We start from the raw sequence: 18,790 nt of genomic DNA, 5'->3' as shown, positions 1-18,790 counted from the left end.
ATAAATAAATAAAAACCTTAAAAAAAAAAAAAGTTAAGCTCAGTTTTAGTATGGCCCAGCAATTTCCCTGTATACCCAAGAGAATTGAAAACCTACATCCACAAAAAACTGTGTGCATAAATGTTCATAGCATAATTCCTAATACCCAGAATGGATACAACCCAGCTGTATAACTGATAGAATGCATAAACAAAATATGGTACATACAGCGGAATATTATTTGATGATAAGAAGGAATGAGGTACTGGTATTGGCTTCAACATGGATGACTTTTAAAATACTATGCTAAGTCAGAGAAGCCAGGCACAAAAGACCACATACTGTATAACTGCATTTATATGAAATGCCCAGAATATGCAAATCCATATAGACAAAGTAAAGCAGTGATTCCAGGGGGAAAAATGGGAAGTGACTGCTAATAGTAGGGACTTCTTTTGGGTGGGGTGAGAAAAATGTCATATATGGAATTAGTGACAGTTGATGTGTGATCGTTGCACATTATTGTGTTATATAATAAAAGCCAGTCAATTGTGCACTTTTAAATGGTGAATTTTATCTTAATTTTAAAAAATAGGGCTCTCTGTATGTTCTGAGATGACATACTCTCCAAAATACATTAAATGAAAAAAAGAAAATACAGAACAGCATACATGGCATGCTGCCACATGCTTAAAGAAACTAACATACACAAACACACACTTCTCGGATAAAATCTCTTGGAAAGAGACATAGGAAACCAGCAACATTACTTCCTAAAGGGAGGGGATCTGGGTGGCTGAAGAATAGGGGCAGCGTAGAAGGGAAACCCACTTTTCCAGGATACTCCTTTGTACCTTTTGATTTTATTACCACTTAATCGTGTTTCTGTTTTTTTACTTTAAGAAATAAAAATGAAAAACTCTGATGTTTTATCCTTAGTCTTAATTTTTTTTAAGGGATCATCTTCATTTTCTTTTGCAATCAGCTTAGAAGATAGCTACCCCTTTGGTCAGATTTATTTATTCTTTAGCAGGTAAAGCATTTAAGATGACAGTTTTTACTCTAAATCCTTAATGATATTATATATACTATACATGAGAATGTTTTGCTTTCTCATGGAAGAAAAAAGCCCAAACATAAACCTGTAGATTATCCATCTACTAGACCTGCAGCACAATCTTAATAAAGAAGTTTTACTGATAATTGGACAATTTATTCATTATGGCAGGGATATAACAAGAGTGGTTATAAAGAAGCCAGTCTTGTAAGTCAGGAGCTATGATCCTTGATCCACTGCTCAATCCACTTCAATATCTGATTGATATTATCTTCTAGATCTTCTGGTTTATTGCTGGGCAGTTGATGTACTATTTCTTCCTTGTACGATGCTAATGCTTCTTCATAAAGAACTTGAAAAATTTCACACTGAATATTGTCTTTTAGTTTCTTTTCATTATAACCCCTAGAAGACAATGAGAAGATAAAACAAAAAGCAAACTGAAATACCTTAACTGGAATTTTAGAAACACACTAGAAACTGGACACTTTTAAATACATGAAAAATCATGCAAAAATATTTCTTGTAGCCTGTTTACCTCAAGAAAATTAGATTGGCACTTGTAATATGAGAGACTTTTTTGACAAGAGGGTTAAACAAAGTTCAGTGTTTAGGTTTATCTTAATTTTCTCCACACGGTTTGTCATCCACTCAATTAGCAAACATATCTACCTACCTCAAGCCAGATATTGAGTTATAAGATAAATAAGGCTATAGCTGTGGTCCTAGATTTAAAAAGCATTAGAGAGGGGTGCCTGGGTGGCTCAGTGGGTTGGGCCTCTGCCTTTAGCTCAGGTCATGATCTCGGGGTCCTGGGATCGACCCTGCATAGGGTTCTCTGCTTGGTGGGGAGCTTGATTCCCCCTCTTTCTCTCTGCCTGCCTCTCTGCCTACTTGTGATCTCTCTTTGTGTCAAATAAATAAATAAAATCTTAAAAAAATTAAAAAAAATTTTAAAGCATTAGAGGAGCTAAGATATAGACAGATAAAATAACTAGATGGCATATAAAAATGAAATACTCATGGGGGGTGCCTGGCTGGCTCAGTTGGTGGAGCATGTGATTCTTTTTTTTTTTTTTTAAAGATTTTATTTATTTGACAGAGAGAAACACAGTGAGAGAGGGAACACAAGCAGGGAGAGTAGGAGAGAGAGAAGCAGGCTTCCTGCTGAGCAGGGACCCCGATGTGGGGCTCGATCCCAGGACCCTGGAACCATGACCTGAGCCCAAGGCAGACGCTCAATGACTGAGCCACCCAGATGCCCTGGAGCATGTAATTCTTGATCTCAGTGTTATAAATTTGAGCCCCACATTGGATGCAGAGATTACTGAAAAGTAAAATCTTTATAAAAAAATGGAATACTTATGAGAGGTTGCTAGGAAGATGGCAGAGTAGGAGGATCCTGGGTTCACCTCTTGCTGCGTGGTGGCCTAGAGAGCACCTACATCGGCATTAATAACCCAGAAAGCAACCGGAAAGCTGGTAGAACAGACTCTCCACGGCCTGACATAGACAAGAGACCACAGTGAAGCAGATCCACCCTCTCCGATCACTCTTGGCCAGATCCCATCAAGGCGCTGCCACAAGCCTGCCAGTGTGCGCACAGCCCAGACAAGGCCAGCACCACTCCAGAGTGAGTCCTGCTCCAGGGAGGGGGAGGAGACTGGAGGAGCTCCAGTCTGACTGTGACCCCAGCAGTGGGCTGGGGGTAGGCAGCTGGTCTTGACTACAGGCCCCACCAACCACCAAAAGCTTCTGAGGGGACAACACAGGGAAAATGCCTGCAGTTTGGTGCTCCTTCATCTCCAGTAAACACATGGTCTGACTCAGCGCAAGCTCAAGGCAACCCCCAACTGGCCCACTAACACCACGGGGACCAGACTCTGCCCACAACAGGCAGAGAAGCATCACAGGCTGGACGGAGGGCAAACACAGCTCCACCGGAAAGGTAGGACACCCCTTTAGCAACACAGATCGGAAACACCCCTCAAGTGCCAGGTTCTGGGGAACAGGAGACACTGCACTGTGGGACCTCTTCTTCATAAAGCCTCTACTTCCAAGTGCGGGAGACGCAGCTGACTTTCCTAACACAGAGAAACAGACGCAGCAATAGAATTAGCAAGAGACAGAGGAATATGTCCCAAGTGAAAGAGCAGAACAAAATCCCAGCCAGAGACTAAGCAAAATGGAGATGAGTAATATGTCTGATAGTGAATTTAAAGTAATGCTCATAAAGATGCATGAGAACCGCCCCCCCCCCCCCCCCCGCCAAGAAACAGCAGACGTAGAAAAGAACCAATCAGAGATATTGGACTCACTAAATGGAAATAAAAATAGACCACCTGGAATAAATAGCAAACAAGAGGAAGTAGAAGAACGGATCAGCCACCTGGAGGACAGAGTCATGGAAAGTAATCATGCTGAGCAGATCAGAGGGGAAGAAATAGGCAAAATGAGAACAGACCCAGGAAACTCAGCAACACTGTCAAGCGTTATCAGTCACATGACAGGGATCCCAGAAGGAGAAGAGCAAGAAAAGGGGGCAGAAGATTTGTCCGAAGAAATAATAGCTAAAAAACTTCCTGAACTTGGGGGAGGAAAGAAAACCAGATCCAGGAGGCACAGAGAGCCCCCAACAAAACCAACCCAAAGAGGTCTGCACCAAGACACAAAGTAAATAAGATAGCCAAAAGTAGTGATAAAGAGAGAATTTTAGGGGCGCCTGGGTGGCTCAGTGGGTTAAAGCCTCTGCTTTCAGCTCAGGTCATGATCCCAGGGTCCTGGGATCAAGACCCACATTGGGCTCTCTGCTCAGCAGGGAGCCTGCTTCCCCCTCTCTCTCTGCCTGCCTCTCTGCCTACTTGTGATCTCTCTCTGTCAAATAAATAAATAAAATCTTTAAAAAAAAAAAAGAATTTTAGAAGCAGCAAGAGAAAGGAAAGCAGTGACATACAAGAGAAACCTCATAACGGCTATCCCTGGGTTTTTCAGCAGAAACTCTGCAGGCCAGAAGAAAGCAGCATGATAAATTCCAATGGCTAAAAGGAAAAATCTACAGACAAGAATACTGTATCCAGCAAGGCTTTCATTTAGAATAGAAGGAGAGATAGAGTTTCCCAGAAAAACTAAAGTTAAAAGCAAAACCAGCCACATCCCTGTCACACAGGATGCCATCGATCTGTGGGTCCTAAATTCACAGTCCAGCCACTCTCCTGCCCGAGTTGGCGTGCACGGCCTGCCACCTGCTCAGTGCCAGGTCAACATGCCTTCACCTCACATTGCCAAGGGCTCAAACTGGCACTCTTTCCCTCAAATTCCAGCCCTTGTGCTCATTTGTGCACAAAAATGGGCATAATTATAACAGCAGAATGAGGCAACCCAAACAGTGACACTAATTCTGTGGAATATATAATGGATAAAAAGGAGTGTGCTAGCCTGAGAACATCGCCAACAAGCTCATCAAAGAACAATACATATGTCATGATTCTAGTCAGTAAAAGAAACAAACCTGGGAAAAATAAAACAGTATGAAATCAGAGAGGGAGACAAACCGTAAGAGATTCTTTTTTTTTTTTTTTAAGATTTTATTTATTTATTTGTCAGAGACAGAGGGAGAGAGAGCGAGCGAGCACAGGCAGACAGAGAGGCAGGCAGAGGCAGAGGGAGAAGCAGGCTCCCTGCCAAGCAAGGAGCCCGATGTGGGACTCGATCCCAGGACGCCGGGATCATGACTGGAGCCGAAGGCAGCCGCTTAACCAACTGAGCCACCCAGGCGTCCCACCGTAAAAGATTCTTAAGCACAGGAAACAAACTGTGGGTTGCTGGAGGGGAGGTAGGTAGGGGGATGGTGTAGCTGGGTGATGGGCATTAAGGGGGGGGGGGCACTTGATGGAATAAGCACTGGGTGTTCTTTGCAACTAATGAATCACTGAACTCTACCTCTGAAACTAATAATATCTATATGTTAATTGATATATTTAAATTAAAAAAGGACCCCCCCAAAGAGTGGAATACTTATGATGGGAATACTATATACCAATTGGGTACTTGATTATACATACAGATCTATCTCTGCTATCCCAATTCCAAAGACATTTAAAAATATTAACTTACATAATCTTTAGGAAGACATGTAAATCAGACAGCTAATTAGCTAATGAAAAAGATAAAGCAAATATTCAAATTCAAATTAGTTCAACCTTGTAACAAGATTAAATTGAACTACTTAAAAGATGATTAGCTTTATGAGAATATAACCAACAGAAGGGGAGAAAATTTTTGCACATTATATATCTGATAAGAGATTTGCATCTGAAATAAAAACTCTTCTGAATTAAAAAGAAAGAACCCAATAAAAAATTGGGCAAAGAATTTGAAGAGCTCTTTCTCCCAAGAAGACATACAAATGGACAGTAAGCATATGAGAAAAGGCTCAACATCATTAGTGATCAAAGAAATGCAAATCAAAACCACAATGAGATACTACTTTATATCCACTGGGTAGGCTACAATAAAAAAGAGATAACCAGTGTTCGTAAGGATGTGGAAATACTAGAGCCTTCATACATTGCTCTTGGGAAGGTAAAATGGTGCAGCCACTTTGGAAAATAGTCTAACAGTTCCTCAAAATGTTAAACATGTGTTACCATATCGCCCAGCAGTCCTATTCTTAAAATTCCATATCCAAGATAAATGAACATATAATGTCCACACAAACCAGAGGCATGGATGTTCATAGCAGAATTATTTATAATAGCCAAAAATGGAAACAACCAAAACATCTATAATCTGATAAATGGATAAATAAAATATGGTATATCCATACAATGGAATAGTATTTGATTAAAACAACAAATGAAGTACTGATATGTGCTGCAACACAGATGAACCCTGAAACATTATGCTAAATAAAAGAAGCCACAAAAGACCACATATTGATTTCATTTATATAAAACGTCCAGAATAGGCAGATCCACAGAGACAGAAGGTAAATTACCAGTTGCCTAGGACTGAGGGACTGGGGATATATGCAGAGTGACTGCTAATGGGTATGGGTTTTTTGGGAGGAGGGGGACAATGAGCATTTTCTAAAATTGGTTACAGTAATGGATGCATAATTCTGTGAACATACTAAAAACCATTGAATTGCATGCTTCAAATGGGTACATTTTATATATGTGAACTTATCTCAATAAGAACTTATCTCAAAAAATAAAGCTTTTTTTTAAAGGTGATTACGTTGTAACTTTTTTCGTGGCTAAAAACAAGACTAGCTCTCTCATAGCTTTTTCAGACCTTGTCAGTCTTCCCCTATTTACATAAAATAGTAATTTTTTTTAAGATTCTATTTTTAAGTAATCTCTACACCCAACCTGGAGCTCTAACTTACAACCCCAAGTTCAAGAGTCGCATGCTGTACTGACTGAGCCAGCCACATGCCCCCAAACAGTAATTTTTAATAAAAATTTTAAATTGCCTTGTTTGAGAAAAGGAATGTGTACTATTATGATCTCTCTTACTTCTCATTTAAAATACTTTTAATGGCTTTTCACTGCCAAGAGAAAGATGATTATAGTTTTAGGTCTAGCTCCAACCTTCCTGTATATTTGCTACTATATTCCTTGGTGCAAGGATTTTGCAAGTATCCCATGCAGTGATGGTTAGTCAAAGCTGACTACCACTGACAGTCTGACCTTCAAATTCTAAACCTGAACTTAGGGGCAAACTTTCAGAGCTTTCCTTCTGAGATTGCCTTATAAACCCCTCTAGAACCTCCATCTTTCCCAGCTTGAATCAAAAGACAGTGGAAAAACATTTCCCATAAAAATTTCTGTTTTGGTTATACTGGATTAAGTCTGATGTCCTCTTGGAGAGACCAACTCAAATATATTTTAAAGGTGGTGAAACGTTGATTTATCATGTCCGTTTTTCATAAACTCTCCCACTCATGTTGAGGGGATAATGAAGGAGGGTAATGTTCATCCAGTTCTCAAGAGTATGTTCTTGGCTTGGCTGTTTTCCCAGCAAGGCTTTACATTAAGGAAAGAGTATGACTAAATAGGGTTGCCGTATAGTATATTTTACTGAATCAAACTGTCAATTGCAGTATTCATTTACTCAGTTATAAATTACTGCCTGTGTTTTACACAAGCATCTTTTTCTTTTTTACCTTTTTTTTAAAGATTTTATTTATTTATTTGAGAGAGAGAGAATGAGAGAGAGAGAGAGAGAGGTGGGCGGGAGAAGCAGACTCCCTGCCGAGCAGGGAGCCCGCTGCGGGACTCGATCCCGGGACTCCAGGATCATGACCTAAGCCGAAGGCAGTCGCTTAACCAACTGAGCCACCCAGGGGCCCCACAAGCATCTTTTTCTTTTGGACTCAGAACATTGGTACCACACAGGCATGGTTTATAACGAGAGACCAAGCGTCACATTTTCAAAAGACTCCTTTCTCATGGTAGTACTGGCCAATTTCAGGAATCTGAATAAAGTTTTATATCATACTTTAAGAATTCAGTGTTTTTCCTTTCTTACCTTGTTTCAAGTCTTTTGTACAACACACTGTTATCTGCTTGCAGCACAAAAACTATATGAAACCAGCGTTCAGGGAAGAAATCACAACCATGGTAATCAACAATAACTCCACCTTCACTCATTTGGTTTTCCAACTCATCAACTACCTGTGAGAAAGGGAGAAAAAGAATGCTCCTCTTAAAAAAATGAGGTCAACTTTCCTATTAAATTATAAGAAGTATACTTTATAGGGGCACCTGGGTGACTCAGTGGGTTATGTGTCCAATTTTTTATTTCATCTCAGGTCATGATCTCAGGTTTGTGAGATCAAGCCCGGTGTCAGGCTCCACGCTGGACATGAAGCCTGCTTAAGAGTCTCCCACACTCTCCCTCTGCTCCTACTCCTCCCCTTGTGTTCTCTCTCTCTCTCAACACAAACAAAAAAAGTATACTTTCTAAATAAAAATTGTACTTACTCTATCTTCATCTAAAATGGGGCATTCATACTCTTCATCATAGCCATCATATAACTGCCCTAAAAGAGATTTACATTGGCATATTAAAGAAAAGTAGTATTTTCTAAGTAACTTTCAGTAGTCTTCAGTTAATTTTATATTTTGGGAAATACATCACCAATTACTCTTTTAGAGACTGACGAGGGCACTAACACAGTAGATGTCACATGGACACCAAATGTGAAGAGCAATACTGATAAATTAGAATTTTATCTAGAAGGAAACTTGGACAGCAGTCTGATACCAATTTTAGTTATCAAAATTGAAACCAACTAAAAATGAATAATTTCAGAATTCGTGGGACTGTTGGAAGAGGACTATATTTTATTTTTGGTTAAGCTACCGTTTGGTGGGAAGAGAGGATTGAGCCCCACAATGACAGGCTCTGTGCTCAGCAGATTGTCTCCTCTCTGCTGGCACATATGTGTGTTTTTTTTCTCTAGAATAAATAAAATCTTACCTATTTTAGGAAAGGTTGAAATTAGGTTAAAACAAGCATGAGTTCTGAAGTAACAAAAGAGTAGTCCTTGAGGGAGGCACAGAGCCTGGAGGGTATATGGACAGATGCTGGGCACAAGCGCCACCTCTTGAGCACCTTAGTGTGGCCTTTGCTTCCCTGGATTATTGCTCAACCTGCAGAAACTCTAGCTAAAAAAATTAAACTGCTTGACAGAGGGAAAACTGGTTAACAATTTAGAAAATAATCTAAATCCTTTATATTATAAACTAGGTAAATTAAAGAGCTAATTTTTTAATTCCAAAGACAACTAGTAGAAAATTTAATCTATAAAGGAATGATTCGAGTTTGTGAAAGAATACAATGACTAAATAAAACACATAAAATGTTAAATCTCAAAAAAAGAAAAGTTATATCTCTGTTCAATGAAAAATAATGTACCCAGAAAAATAAAAGACTGGGAGAAATTTTTGTAGTAGGACAAAGGACTGAAATGTAGATTATATAATGACCTTCAAAATCAAGATAAAAATAAGTAGCTTAACAAATAAGAGTTCCCACAAGATGGAAAAGATAATTAGTTAACATACCATGAAAAAATGGACTTTCCCAGCTATTAAAGAGATGCAAATTAAAATGAGCCTTTTTATGCCTGTTGCATTTATTATATACATATATAGTATATTAAAACGTATTTTTAAAATAATTTTAAAAAGGAAAATGTCATGCCATTGATAGATTTCCTCTACCACTTAACTTCTAACCTGAAATTTTTTTTTTAAAGATTTTATTTATTTATTTGACAGAGATCACAAGTAGGCAAAGAGGCAGACAGACAGAGGTGGGGAAGTAGGCTCCCCGCTGAGCTGGGAGCCCAATGAGGGGCTCGATCCCAGGACCCTGGGATCATGACCTGAGCTGAAGGCAGAGGCTTTAACCCACTGAGCCAAACCTGAAAAAATTTTAAGTGATAAAATGATTTTAAAAAATTCAACAATAGGGAAATACTTAAAATCTCTGTTTTCTAATTTGATGAAATATAATTAAAGCTAAGGAAATACTAAGGTAGTAATATGTAGTATACACTAGGTTGCACATGATAATGCTTATTAACACAAGGGGTAAAACATAAAAAGCAGAATTCAAAGTAGTCTGCAACAGGGTCAAAGATTAGAAGAAAAAAGATGGAGATAAATTAGGATTTGGAGTACCTTTTCTGTGTATTATTTTTACACTGCAACAAAATCTAATATCTTCTGCTGATTCTGTACTATGTCATAACCTGAGGTAAGTGAATATTAATGTTCCTTCATATTTAAACCCTTGACTCTTTTTTTTTTTTTTTTTTAAGATTTTGTTTATTTGACAAGACAGAGATCACAAGCAGGCAGAGAGGCAGGCAGAGAGAGGGGGAAGCAGGCTCCCTGCTGAGCAGAGAGCCTGATACGGCCTTGGACCCTGGGATCCTGACCTGAGCAGAAGGCAGAGGCTTAACCCACTGAGCCACCCAGGCACCTCCTAAACCCTTGACTCTTAAGACTAGTGAAATCATTAAAAATATATGTTGTTGAAAATAAGGACAACTACTGCAATATTAAATTAGAATTAAAGTTGACTGCAATGCTGAGATGCAGGATTTCTTAAATCATGTTAGTGTAGTTGAACAGTGTAATCCAAGCTTTCAAACGTTCATTAAAAAAAAAAATTATCAAATACCATTTACAGGTGTCTGTAGGGGTAATAAGGATTTAATAGTGAGCAAAATGACCAGGAGGGCAAACATAGTCTTTCCCTCAAAAAGGGAAAATTTTACAATAAAAAGTTTACATTAAAAAGTTTACAATAAAAAGAGAGGACAGACAAGTAACCTGGAAATTATATCAGGATGATACTTTAATGTTATAATTCATGGTGTTGGAAGAGCAAAAGTATGGACACCTATTATGTTAGGAACATAAACGTGGGATATTAGGGGAGGCTTCCTGGAGGAAGTGACTTTTAAGGGGAGACTTGGAGCAGTTACCAAAGGGATAAAAGTAGGGAAGACTATTTTCTTTTCTTTTTTTAAGAGATTTTATTTATTCATTTGACAGAGATCACAAGTAGGCAGAGAGGCAGGGAGAGAGAGAGAGAGGGAAGCAGGCTCCCTGCTGAGCAGAGAGCCTGATTTGGGGCTCGATGCCAAGACCCTGAGGTCATGACCTGAGCTGAAGGCAAAGGCTTAACCCACTGAGCCACCCAGGGAAGACTATATTCAACAGAGAAGGTATTCAAAGCCAGAGAGAATTAGGAGGGGAAAACTCAGGGGAGGGAAAGTCTCTTAGACTAGTTGGAAAATAGATGATAAAGGGTCAGGTAAATTGAGGCCAGATCAAAAAGGTCCTTAACAGTTGCAGAGTTAGACTTTATCCCAAAGCAAAGTAAAATCATTAAAGCATTTTAATAATGAAATGACATGATCAATTACAAATATTTAAAAATAATTTTGGTTTCTCTGTAGAGAATGAGTTGAAAGGAAACAAATCCAGAAGCAGGGACACCAAATCAAGGCTACTGCAGAATTTTAGATGACTGATGGTTATAACCTGTACCATAAGGAATGAAGAAATGGATTCTAAACTTCATTTCAGATTTCCCCCCAAAAAGGGAAAAACGTATGCTACTTGTAATTTTTTTTTCTTTAACGTATGCTACTTTAGAAAGTTTCAGTTGGAAGTCAAATTTAGAGTTGTATATGTATAGGGTCCTAATCTAGAAGAGATGAAAGGGCTTGAATTGATTAAACTACCAAAAGCTTAGAAAATTAATTTTCTTAACAAAGTTTTATGATTTATTTAAAGATAGGTTAGTTGGAGAAGAAAAATTGATTGTGGGGCCAGTTAAATGGTAAGTCCTTACCTCAAAAGATCTTTCCAGCTGTAGTTAAACTATAAAATCATTACATTTTAACTGCCATCCCAGAATTAATACACTCACATGAAAGCTGTTATTTAAGATTGGAATGCTATCTATTTTGATGCTGTTGCCAGTACTTAAAACATTTTCAGATTTCTTACTTTATACGGTTTTTAAAAAGATTTGAGAGAGACCTCGAATGAGAGCCCACGAGCAGGGATGGGGGAGGTGCAGAAGGAGAAGGGGAAGCAGACTCCCCACTGAGCAGGGAGCCTGACGTGGGGCTAAATCCCAGGACCCTGGAATCATGACCCAAACCGAAGGCAGATGCTTAACTGACTGGGCCACCGAGGTACCCCTAATTTTTAAGTAGACTCCATGTCCAACGTGGGACCTGAACTCACAACCCTGAGATCTAGAGTTGCATGCTCTGTCCATGGAGCTAGCCAGGTAACCCTCAGATTTCTTACTCTGGAAACATATTTACCACATTTACTTCAATCCAACAAGAAGCTTATGTCTGTGATGCAACTAGTACCAAGAAGTTAATTGGTTTAGAAGGATTGAGTATTTTGATACCTGACCTTTTATGTAGAGAAAAGCACAATGAAATCTACTTTAAAAAGTTAGAGAGCACCAAAATGTGACATTTGAGTTGGGCATTTTAAAGAGTTTTTTAGGGCGCCTGGGTGGCTCAGTGGGTTAAGCCTCTGCCTTCGGCTCAGGTCATGATCTCAGGGTCCTGGGATCGAGTCCCGCATCGGGCTCTCTGCTCTGCGGGGAGCCTGCTTCCTCCTCTCTCTCTCTGCCTGCCTCTCTGCCTACTTGTGATCTGTCTGTCAAAAAAAAAAAAGAGTTTTTTATAGGGCAGGTAAGGAAGAGCACTTATAGATGAAGGGAATAGCATGTATAAAGACATGGAGGTCAATTCCCAGGGTCTGAGGAACAGTAAGTGCGCAGAGTGTAGACTGAAGGGGACCTAGGGAAGTGGCTGCAGGGAAGGCTGAAGGTAAACTATGACCAGTTCATCATTAGGGAGGATGGACTTTAACAGAAAAAGGTCAAGTCTTGTTTATTCCGTCTCCCTCTTTTTTTTAAAGGACATAAAAAAGAGGGAAGGAAAAGATCCAAAGAGTAAGAGATTCACTGGAAATGGGCTTGAAAATGGGATGAGTACCATATCAATTTTTTAGGCAAGCCATCAAGATTTACAGGGCAAATGTATTTGTGTAGTGTTTGAATGTGTCCCTATGTGGGGAACAGGAATCAAGAGTGGGCAAGTAGTCAGGTAGGACTTCAGAGCATGTGCTTTTTAAGTCTTATTAGTTTGGAGAGGTCTGGGAACTACCAAGGTGGTTACCTTTAGTGGGTATCTAGAAATTAGGCTCTTTTAAAGGGAGTGACTAGTTCAGAGGGGATGAGATTACTAAAGTCAGGGGCAAAGTAACAATATAGCTGTAGTGAAATTATTGGGAAAGAAGTATATGGTAGGGGGCACCTAGGTGGCTCAGTCACTTAAGAGTCTGCCCTGGCTTCAGCTGTGATCCTAGAACTGAGCTCCCACATCAGTTCCCTGCTCGGCGGGGAGTCTGCTTCTCCTTCTGCCCCTCCCTATGCGCGCGCTCATTCTCTCTCTCAAATAAATAAATAAATAAATAAATAAAATCTTTAAAAAGGAAGTATATGGTGGGAGGGAGATCACATGCAGACTGGGAGATAGTAGTGCCGGAGGGGACAAATAGGTTAGTTTCAAAGCCTTCCAGTGGAGGGGAGGAAAATGGGATAAAGGTGTTAGAGCCAGGATAGCAAAACTTTTTCTGTAAAAGGCCGGAGAGTAAATACTTCACGCTTTGTGGGCTAGTGTTCGGGCAGTGTGGTTCCTGTAAAAAACAGCAGCAGCCTGCCAACTCCTGGGTTAGAAAAAGATCAAGATTTTAAATGTTGCGGGCTCTGCTATGCTTTACAAGTTTCCAGTGGATCCAGTGTTAATATACTTTGTCTAGACCTATGGGAAATCCTGGGGTTTATGAACAGAGGCTTAAGATGGATACACTTGTGGCAGGAAAATTAAGGGTGCTGGTAAGTGCAACTAAGTGATTGCATATGGGAAAGGATATCAAGTGAGGAAGAATCTGAGGCTGGAAATAACAAGGGTAAGAAAAGCATTCTTAGCCACACCATAGTTAGGACTCCCAATAATTTTATTAAACTTAATTCCCTGATTCCAGGGTCCTGGGATCGAGCCCCGCATTGGGCTCTCTGCTCAGTGGGGAGCCTGCTTCCTCCTCTCTCTCTCTCTGCCTGCCTCACTGCCTACTTCTGTCAAATAAATAAATAAAAATCTTTATTTAAAAAAACAAAACAAAACACTTAATTCCCCACCTAGGGTGCCTGGGTGGCTCAGTCGTTTAAGCGACTGCCTCCAGCTCAGGTCATGATCCCGGAGTTCTGGGATGGAGTCCCACATTGGGCTCCCAGCTCCGCAGGGCGTCTGCTTCTCCCTCTGACCTTCTACCCTCTCATGCTCTTACTTGCTCTAATAAATAAATAAAATCTTAAAAAAAAAAAAAAATTCCCCACCTAATTTTTCCTGCCTTGGTTCCACATGACCTAAGAACTTAGTTTCAACAGGATTTCTAGAATGGCTGTCAACTCCATTTAGACAAATTCATTTAAAATCAGGGTGGTGGGGTGCCTGGGTGGCTCAGTGGGTTAAGCTTCTGCCTTTGGCTCAGGTCATGATCCCAGGGTCCCGGGATTGAGCCCCGCATCAGGCTCTCTGCTCAGAGGGGAGCCTGCTTCCCCCACCCCTCTCTCTCTCTGCCTACTTGTGATCTCTGTCAAATAAATAAAATCTTTAAAAATAAAAAAAATAAAATCAGGGTGGCTTTTTTTTTTTTTTTGGTCTTGTTTCTTTATACCAGGGTTTCTCAATCTCAAATACTACTGACATTTTGAGCTTAATAATTCTTTTATAGGAGTGGGGGGCTATTCTGTGAATTGTGGGATGTTCAACAGAATCCCTGGTCTCCACCCCAGTCTTGACTATCCAGTCTCCAGAAATTGCCAAATGTCCCCTGAAGGGCAAAATCACACTTATTTGAGAGCCACTGCTTTATAGATGGTTACATGGTATCCCTTAAAATATATAACTATTTGAGAAAAATGAGGACAGGTGTCTCAGTATATTTTCTAGTTAAGATTTTATCTTGAAATATGTTTTAGTTAAGATTTCCAGATACATTCAAATGGCATCGGGGGAAAAAACCAATCTGGTATATTATGAAAAACCTTATGAAGACCATCACCTAAGGGTGCCTGAGTGACTCAGTTGGTTAAACATCTGCCTTTGGCTCAAGTCTCAAGCCTAGGAACCCAGGAACAACCCCCCCACCCCCATCCAGATCCCTGTTCAGTGGGAAGCCTGCTTTTCCCTCTCTAGCCCTCCCCACCACCCCCGCTCTGTGCATGCACATTCTCTCAAATGGATAAATAAAATCTTTAAAAAATATAGAGAGAGGATGTTTGGGACTATACACACTTAGATGTGTTGTAGTGGCTAAAATAGTGTTGAATACAAATATGAAAGGAACCAAATGTCTAGTGTTACTGTTCCTCTCAGTACTACACAATTGATTATATAGCAACTTCTTTAAGTTTAGAAGTGTTAAATTCAGGGGTGCCTGGGTGGCTCAGTGGATTAAAGTCTCTGCCTTCGGCTCAGGTCATGATCTCAGGGTCCTGGGATGGAGCCCACAGCGGGCTCTCTGCTCGGGAGCCTGCTTCCTCCTGTTTTCTCTGCCTGCCTCTCTGCCTACTTGTGATCTGTCAAATAAATAAATGAAGTCCTTTAAAAAAAAAGTGTTAAATATTGTAAGATAAACTGGAAGACTGAAATTGACAACTGAATGTGACTCTAAAATCACTTGTCAGAGACTGTAAAGTTCAACAGGCAAAGGAAAAAAAACAGATTTTTTTATGTAGGTGTAAAATGGGAGACTGGTCATGTAAAACAATACCTAAGTTTTATTCACTGTACTTAAATACCAAACCTGGATTAAAAATATGATCATGATACTGACTTACAGTATCAAAAATATGACAAAGCTAAGATATGCAAAACTCATCTGCAAAAAGAGATAACGGAAAAAAAAAATTAAGTTCTGAAGTGGGGACATCCTGGGAGACACATTAAGAGTCCTTAAATAAAACCAAAGAGAGCAAAAAAGGACCCAGGAAGAAGTTGAGTAATTGAAGAAGAGAAATCCAAACAGATGAAGTGGACTCTACAAAAAAGAGACCATGCTGTGATCTAAACATCTGAAGACACTAGAAGTACTACTCTAGTGTTTATGAACAAACCAGTACTTCAAGTTGTTGTCACTGTTATTCCTATTGGTGACATGTGAGGAAACTGCTTCTAAAAACATAATTGCCAAAATACCAACAAACTGATGAAAACAGTTTTATTTTTTACACTTAAAGGATGATGAATAACCATTACTAATCCCATTAAAGAAAACCCAACATCTCAATCGGAAAGGATAACCATATTTACTCATTAAATAGCATTTAAGTTTTCTACAACACAACTTGAAAATACCCAGCATGCGTGTTTAATCTAGTACAATGGATTCAAGACCAAGTATACATGTTACAAGCATCAAGGCTGGATTACAAATTATCATAGTCATCATCGTCATCATCATCGTCATCATCATCATCTTCTCGTTTTCTTTTCATTGCATTTGATGATTCATTGGCAGTATTTTGTGATGACACCATGTTAGTGGTAATAAGAATGTTTTTGGACCCAATTAATGATGGATTAATCAGAACATTCTGAACTGCGGATGTTGCAGGAATTGATGCTTTTACAGTTGGGGACTGTGAAGTGGGCATCTGTACTGTAAACCTTTGCCCTGTGAGGGACATTGGAGTCCCTACTTTAGTTGACACAGACATGGTCTGTGGGGTTGGTGTGCCAAGAGTGGGAGTACTTGGTCTGCTAGTAACTGAACCAACACTTAACCGTGGAACTGTTATTCTTCCCGCAGAGGTAGATGCCTTTTTTTGTAAAGACTTAAGTCTATAGTTTGGAGCGGTCAAGCAGTATCTATCAGGTGGCAACCTGGGGCCTGAATATGGCTTGATTAATGGCAAAGGAGTTTGATTTCTTTGCCTTGCAATATCTAATAAAAAATCTCTCGGGGGAGGAGAGGTAAAAGACTGATCAGCACGACACTGGATGGCCAATCGCACATCATCTGCATCAACAGTAGCTTTCTTAGCATGGCTGGAATAAATTTTTGCATCATCTAGAATTGTGGTCACATATCGGAAGGCAAACTCCAACATCTGATTTATAACTCTTGGCTCATATTCTGTAATCCCCATATCCTTCAGGATTTGTGCCATCATCTGTGCATCTTTCGGCATGCTCTTGGGAGAAGCCATCTTGCCAGACTCCATGATATCCGTTGATCAGACTTTAGATCATTTGAAAAAAATACGGACATTAGATCAAATCTGAAATAGTTACTTTAGTAGCAACTATCAGGAACTTCAAAAAATTTTAAATACTGCTAAATTTTTGAAAATATATTTAAATTTTAAGTGTTAAATCTTTTTAATTTTAATTAAGGTCCCTTTAAGTTTATTAAATTTCTATCCTATACAAATTACAGAATATAAAAAAAATGAAGACAAATAAGGGAGTGATAAAAAATTGGGAGAAAAACGTGGTAAAATAAAAGCATTTATCACTTTAGAATAATGTGCAGTTGTGTGCAGGCATGCAACTATCAAACAAAGCTAAGAAGAAACTATAAAACAGTCATGTCCTAAGAGCTCAAAATAATATCCTTCCAGTGAGACTTATACTCAGCATCTCAACAGATACGCTTAGGACCATCCAAACCTTTATGTGTTTGCCCATCTCAAAAACATTCTTCCTATGTCCCATCTCTTCATGGCAGCCTTCCCAATTATTACCACTCAGAAGAACTACTGGCCAACAGAGTGGGGCAGGATGGGGTAGAATGGTCAAAACAACCGAAGACAGTACTACACATATATTACTTTCTCCTTCTACAGGTTCCCCACAGAGCATAAATTCCTTAATGGTCTGTCTCTGCTTTCTGTACCGTCTGACAAGTATAATACTAACACTCTATTATCTAGTCTCTCTCTTTTTTAAAACCATCACCAATGCATCCCTTACCTTCTCGAGCTAAATCACCCACATTAATGTATTTCAGTCCTGATCTTGATGCAAGTTCTTTGCCTAGCGTGGTTTTTCCAACCCCTGGTGTACCTGTAAGACAAGCCAAGGATACTTGTTAGACATTAGCCCCCTATCTACCCTTCTTCAAGTTTTTAACAAATGAAGCGAAAAATATCCTAATTAGCAATTCCCTGTGAATATACACTATAATCTAATCAAAACTACTCAAAGTCTGTTGCATAAGAGAATCTCACCAAGTGTATCTGATCTATCAGGAGTGGGGCTTTGGGGATTAATAGCAATTCGCAGACTGCCTGCCACCGTTAACAGATACTCCCAGAATAACACTAAGTATCTCAAATTACCATCATTTATTTTAGTTTTTTAAATTAAATCATTTATGGGGAAAAAAATTTAACCAGTATGAAAGACAGCTATCACCCCGGGAACTTTACAATAAAAAAGCTTCTGATGCTAATTCAACAAAAGTACAAGCAAGTTAATCACCCTGCGCCATATATATTCGAACCCTTTTGTCCAACCGTAATTGGCAGAAACAAAAGAAAAAGAGATACGCCCCAGAAAGGCCTAAGGACAAGGTGTCCAGCAGCATTAAAATATCCACTAAGGGTCTGAGAGCGACTTACATTATCTCGCTAAAACTCTAAAGACAAACCCTGCTAATTAAACAACAACAACAACAACAACAACAACAACAAACCAGATTCCGAAAGATTCGGCAGTTTGCCAGAAAGAGGACCTGAAGAAGTCTCCCTCTCTCACCGAGCAGCCTCGGGCCAACAGTATCAACATTCCCCGCCCCCCACCCGCCTCCCACAACGGTCGGAGGAACCGGTCTCTTCGAGGCCCTGACAACCGCCACGCCGCGCGGCCCTCTACTAGCCTCGAAACAGAACACCGAACGGCACCCTTCGGACGTCCGACGCCCCACCGCACTCGACGCCCTTGGCCTGCCCCGCCACCCAGCGCCGCCCCGCCGCGCGCCTGACCGGTGAGCAGGATGTTCGGAAGCAACATGGTCCTCACCGCGCTGGCTCCGGGCGTCTAGGCCCACGCGCTTTACGCACAACAGGGAGGAGCCGGAAGCGGCGAGCTGCGTCAAGCGCCAGTGGCCCCGGGTGCTTCTA

General features: G+C 40.0%; 2 protein-coding genes across 3 annotated transcripts; both read right to left on the bottom strand.

Moving 5' to 3' along the window:
- Positions 1 to 983: 983 nt before the first annotated feature.
- AK6 (adenylate kinase 6) lies at positions 984 to 18,737 on the bottom strand. 2 transcript variants are annotated; one of them, XM_032849148.1, is made up of 5 exons: positions 18,653 to 18,737; positions 17,640 to 17,732; positions 8,026 to 8,084; positions 7,571 to 7,716; positions 984 to 1,441 (listed from the first exon to the last, which is right to left on the bottom strand). In XM_032849148.1, the coding sequence occupies exons 1-5, from the start codon at positions 18,678 to 18,680 to the stop codon at positions 1,249 to 1,251; spliced, it is 519 nt and encodes a 172-aa protein (XP_032705039.1). In that variant the 5' UTR covers positions 18,681 to 18,737; the 3' UTR covers positions 984 to 1,248. The 2 variants fall into 2 exon arrangements, with proteins under 2 accessions (XP_032705039.1, XP_032705030.1); XM_032849139.1 differs by having other exon boundaries at positions 18,572 to 18,696.
- TAF9 (TATA-box binding protein associated factor 9) lies at positions 15,864 to 17,732 on the bottom strand. Its single transcript, XM_032849127.1, has 2 exons — positions 17,640 to 17,732; positions 15,864 to 16,905 (listed from the first exon to the last, which is right to left on the bottom strand). The coding sequence occupies exon 2, from the start codon at positions 16,886 to 16,888 to the stop codon at positions 16,091 to 16,093; it is 798 nt and encodes a 265-aa protein (XP_032705018.1). The 5' UTR covers positions 16,889 to 16,905; positions 17,640 to 17,732; the 3' UTR covers positions 15,864 to 16,090.
- Positions 18,738 to 18,790: the final 53 nt, after the last annotated feature.

This window comes from Lontra canadensis, unplaced genomic scaffold, assembly GCF_010015895.1.
Source record: "Lontra canadensis isolate GAN:19392208 unplaced genomic scaffold, GSC_riverotter_1.0 scaffold4, whole genome shotgun sequence".
Taxonomy (NCBI): domain Eukaryota; kingdom Metazoa; phylum Chordata; class Mammalia; order Carnivora; family Mustelidae; genus Lontra; species Lontra canadensis.
Note: the sequence above shows the minus strand (reverse complement) of the source record. Positions and strands in the feature narration are given on the sequence as shown.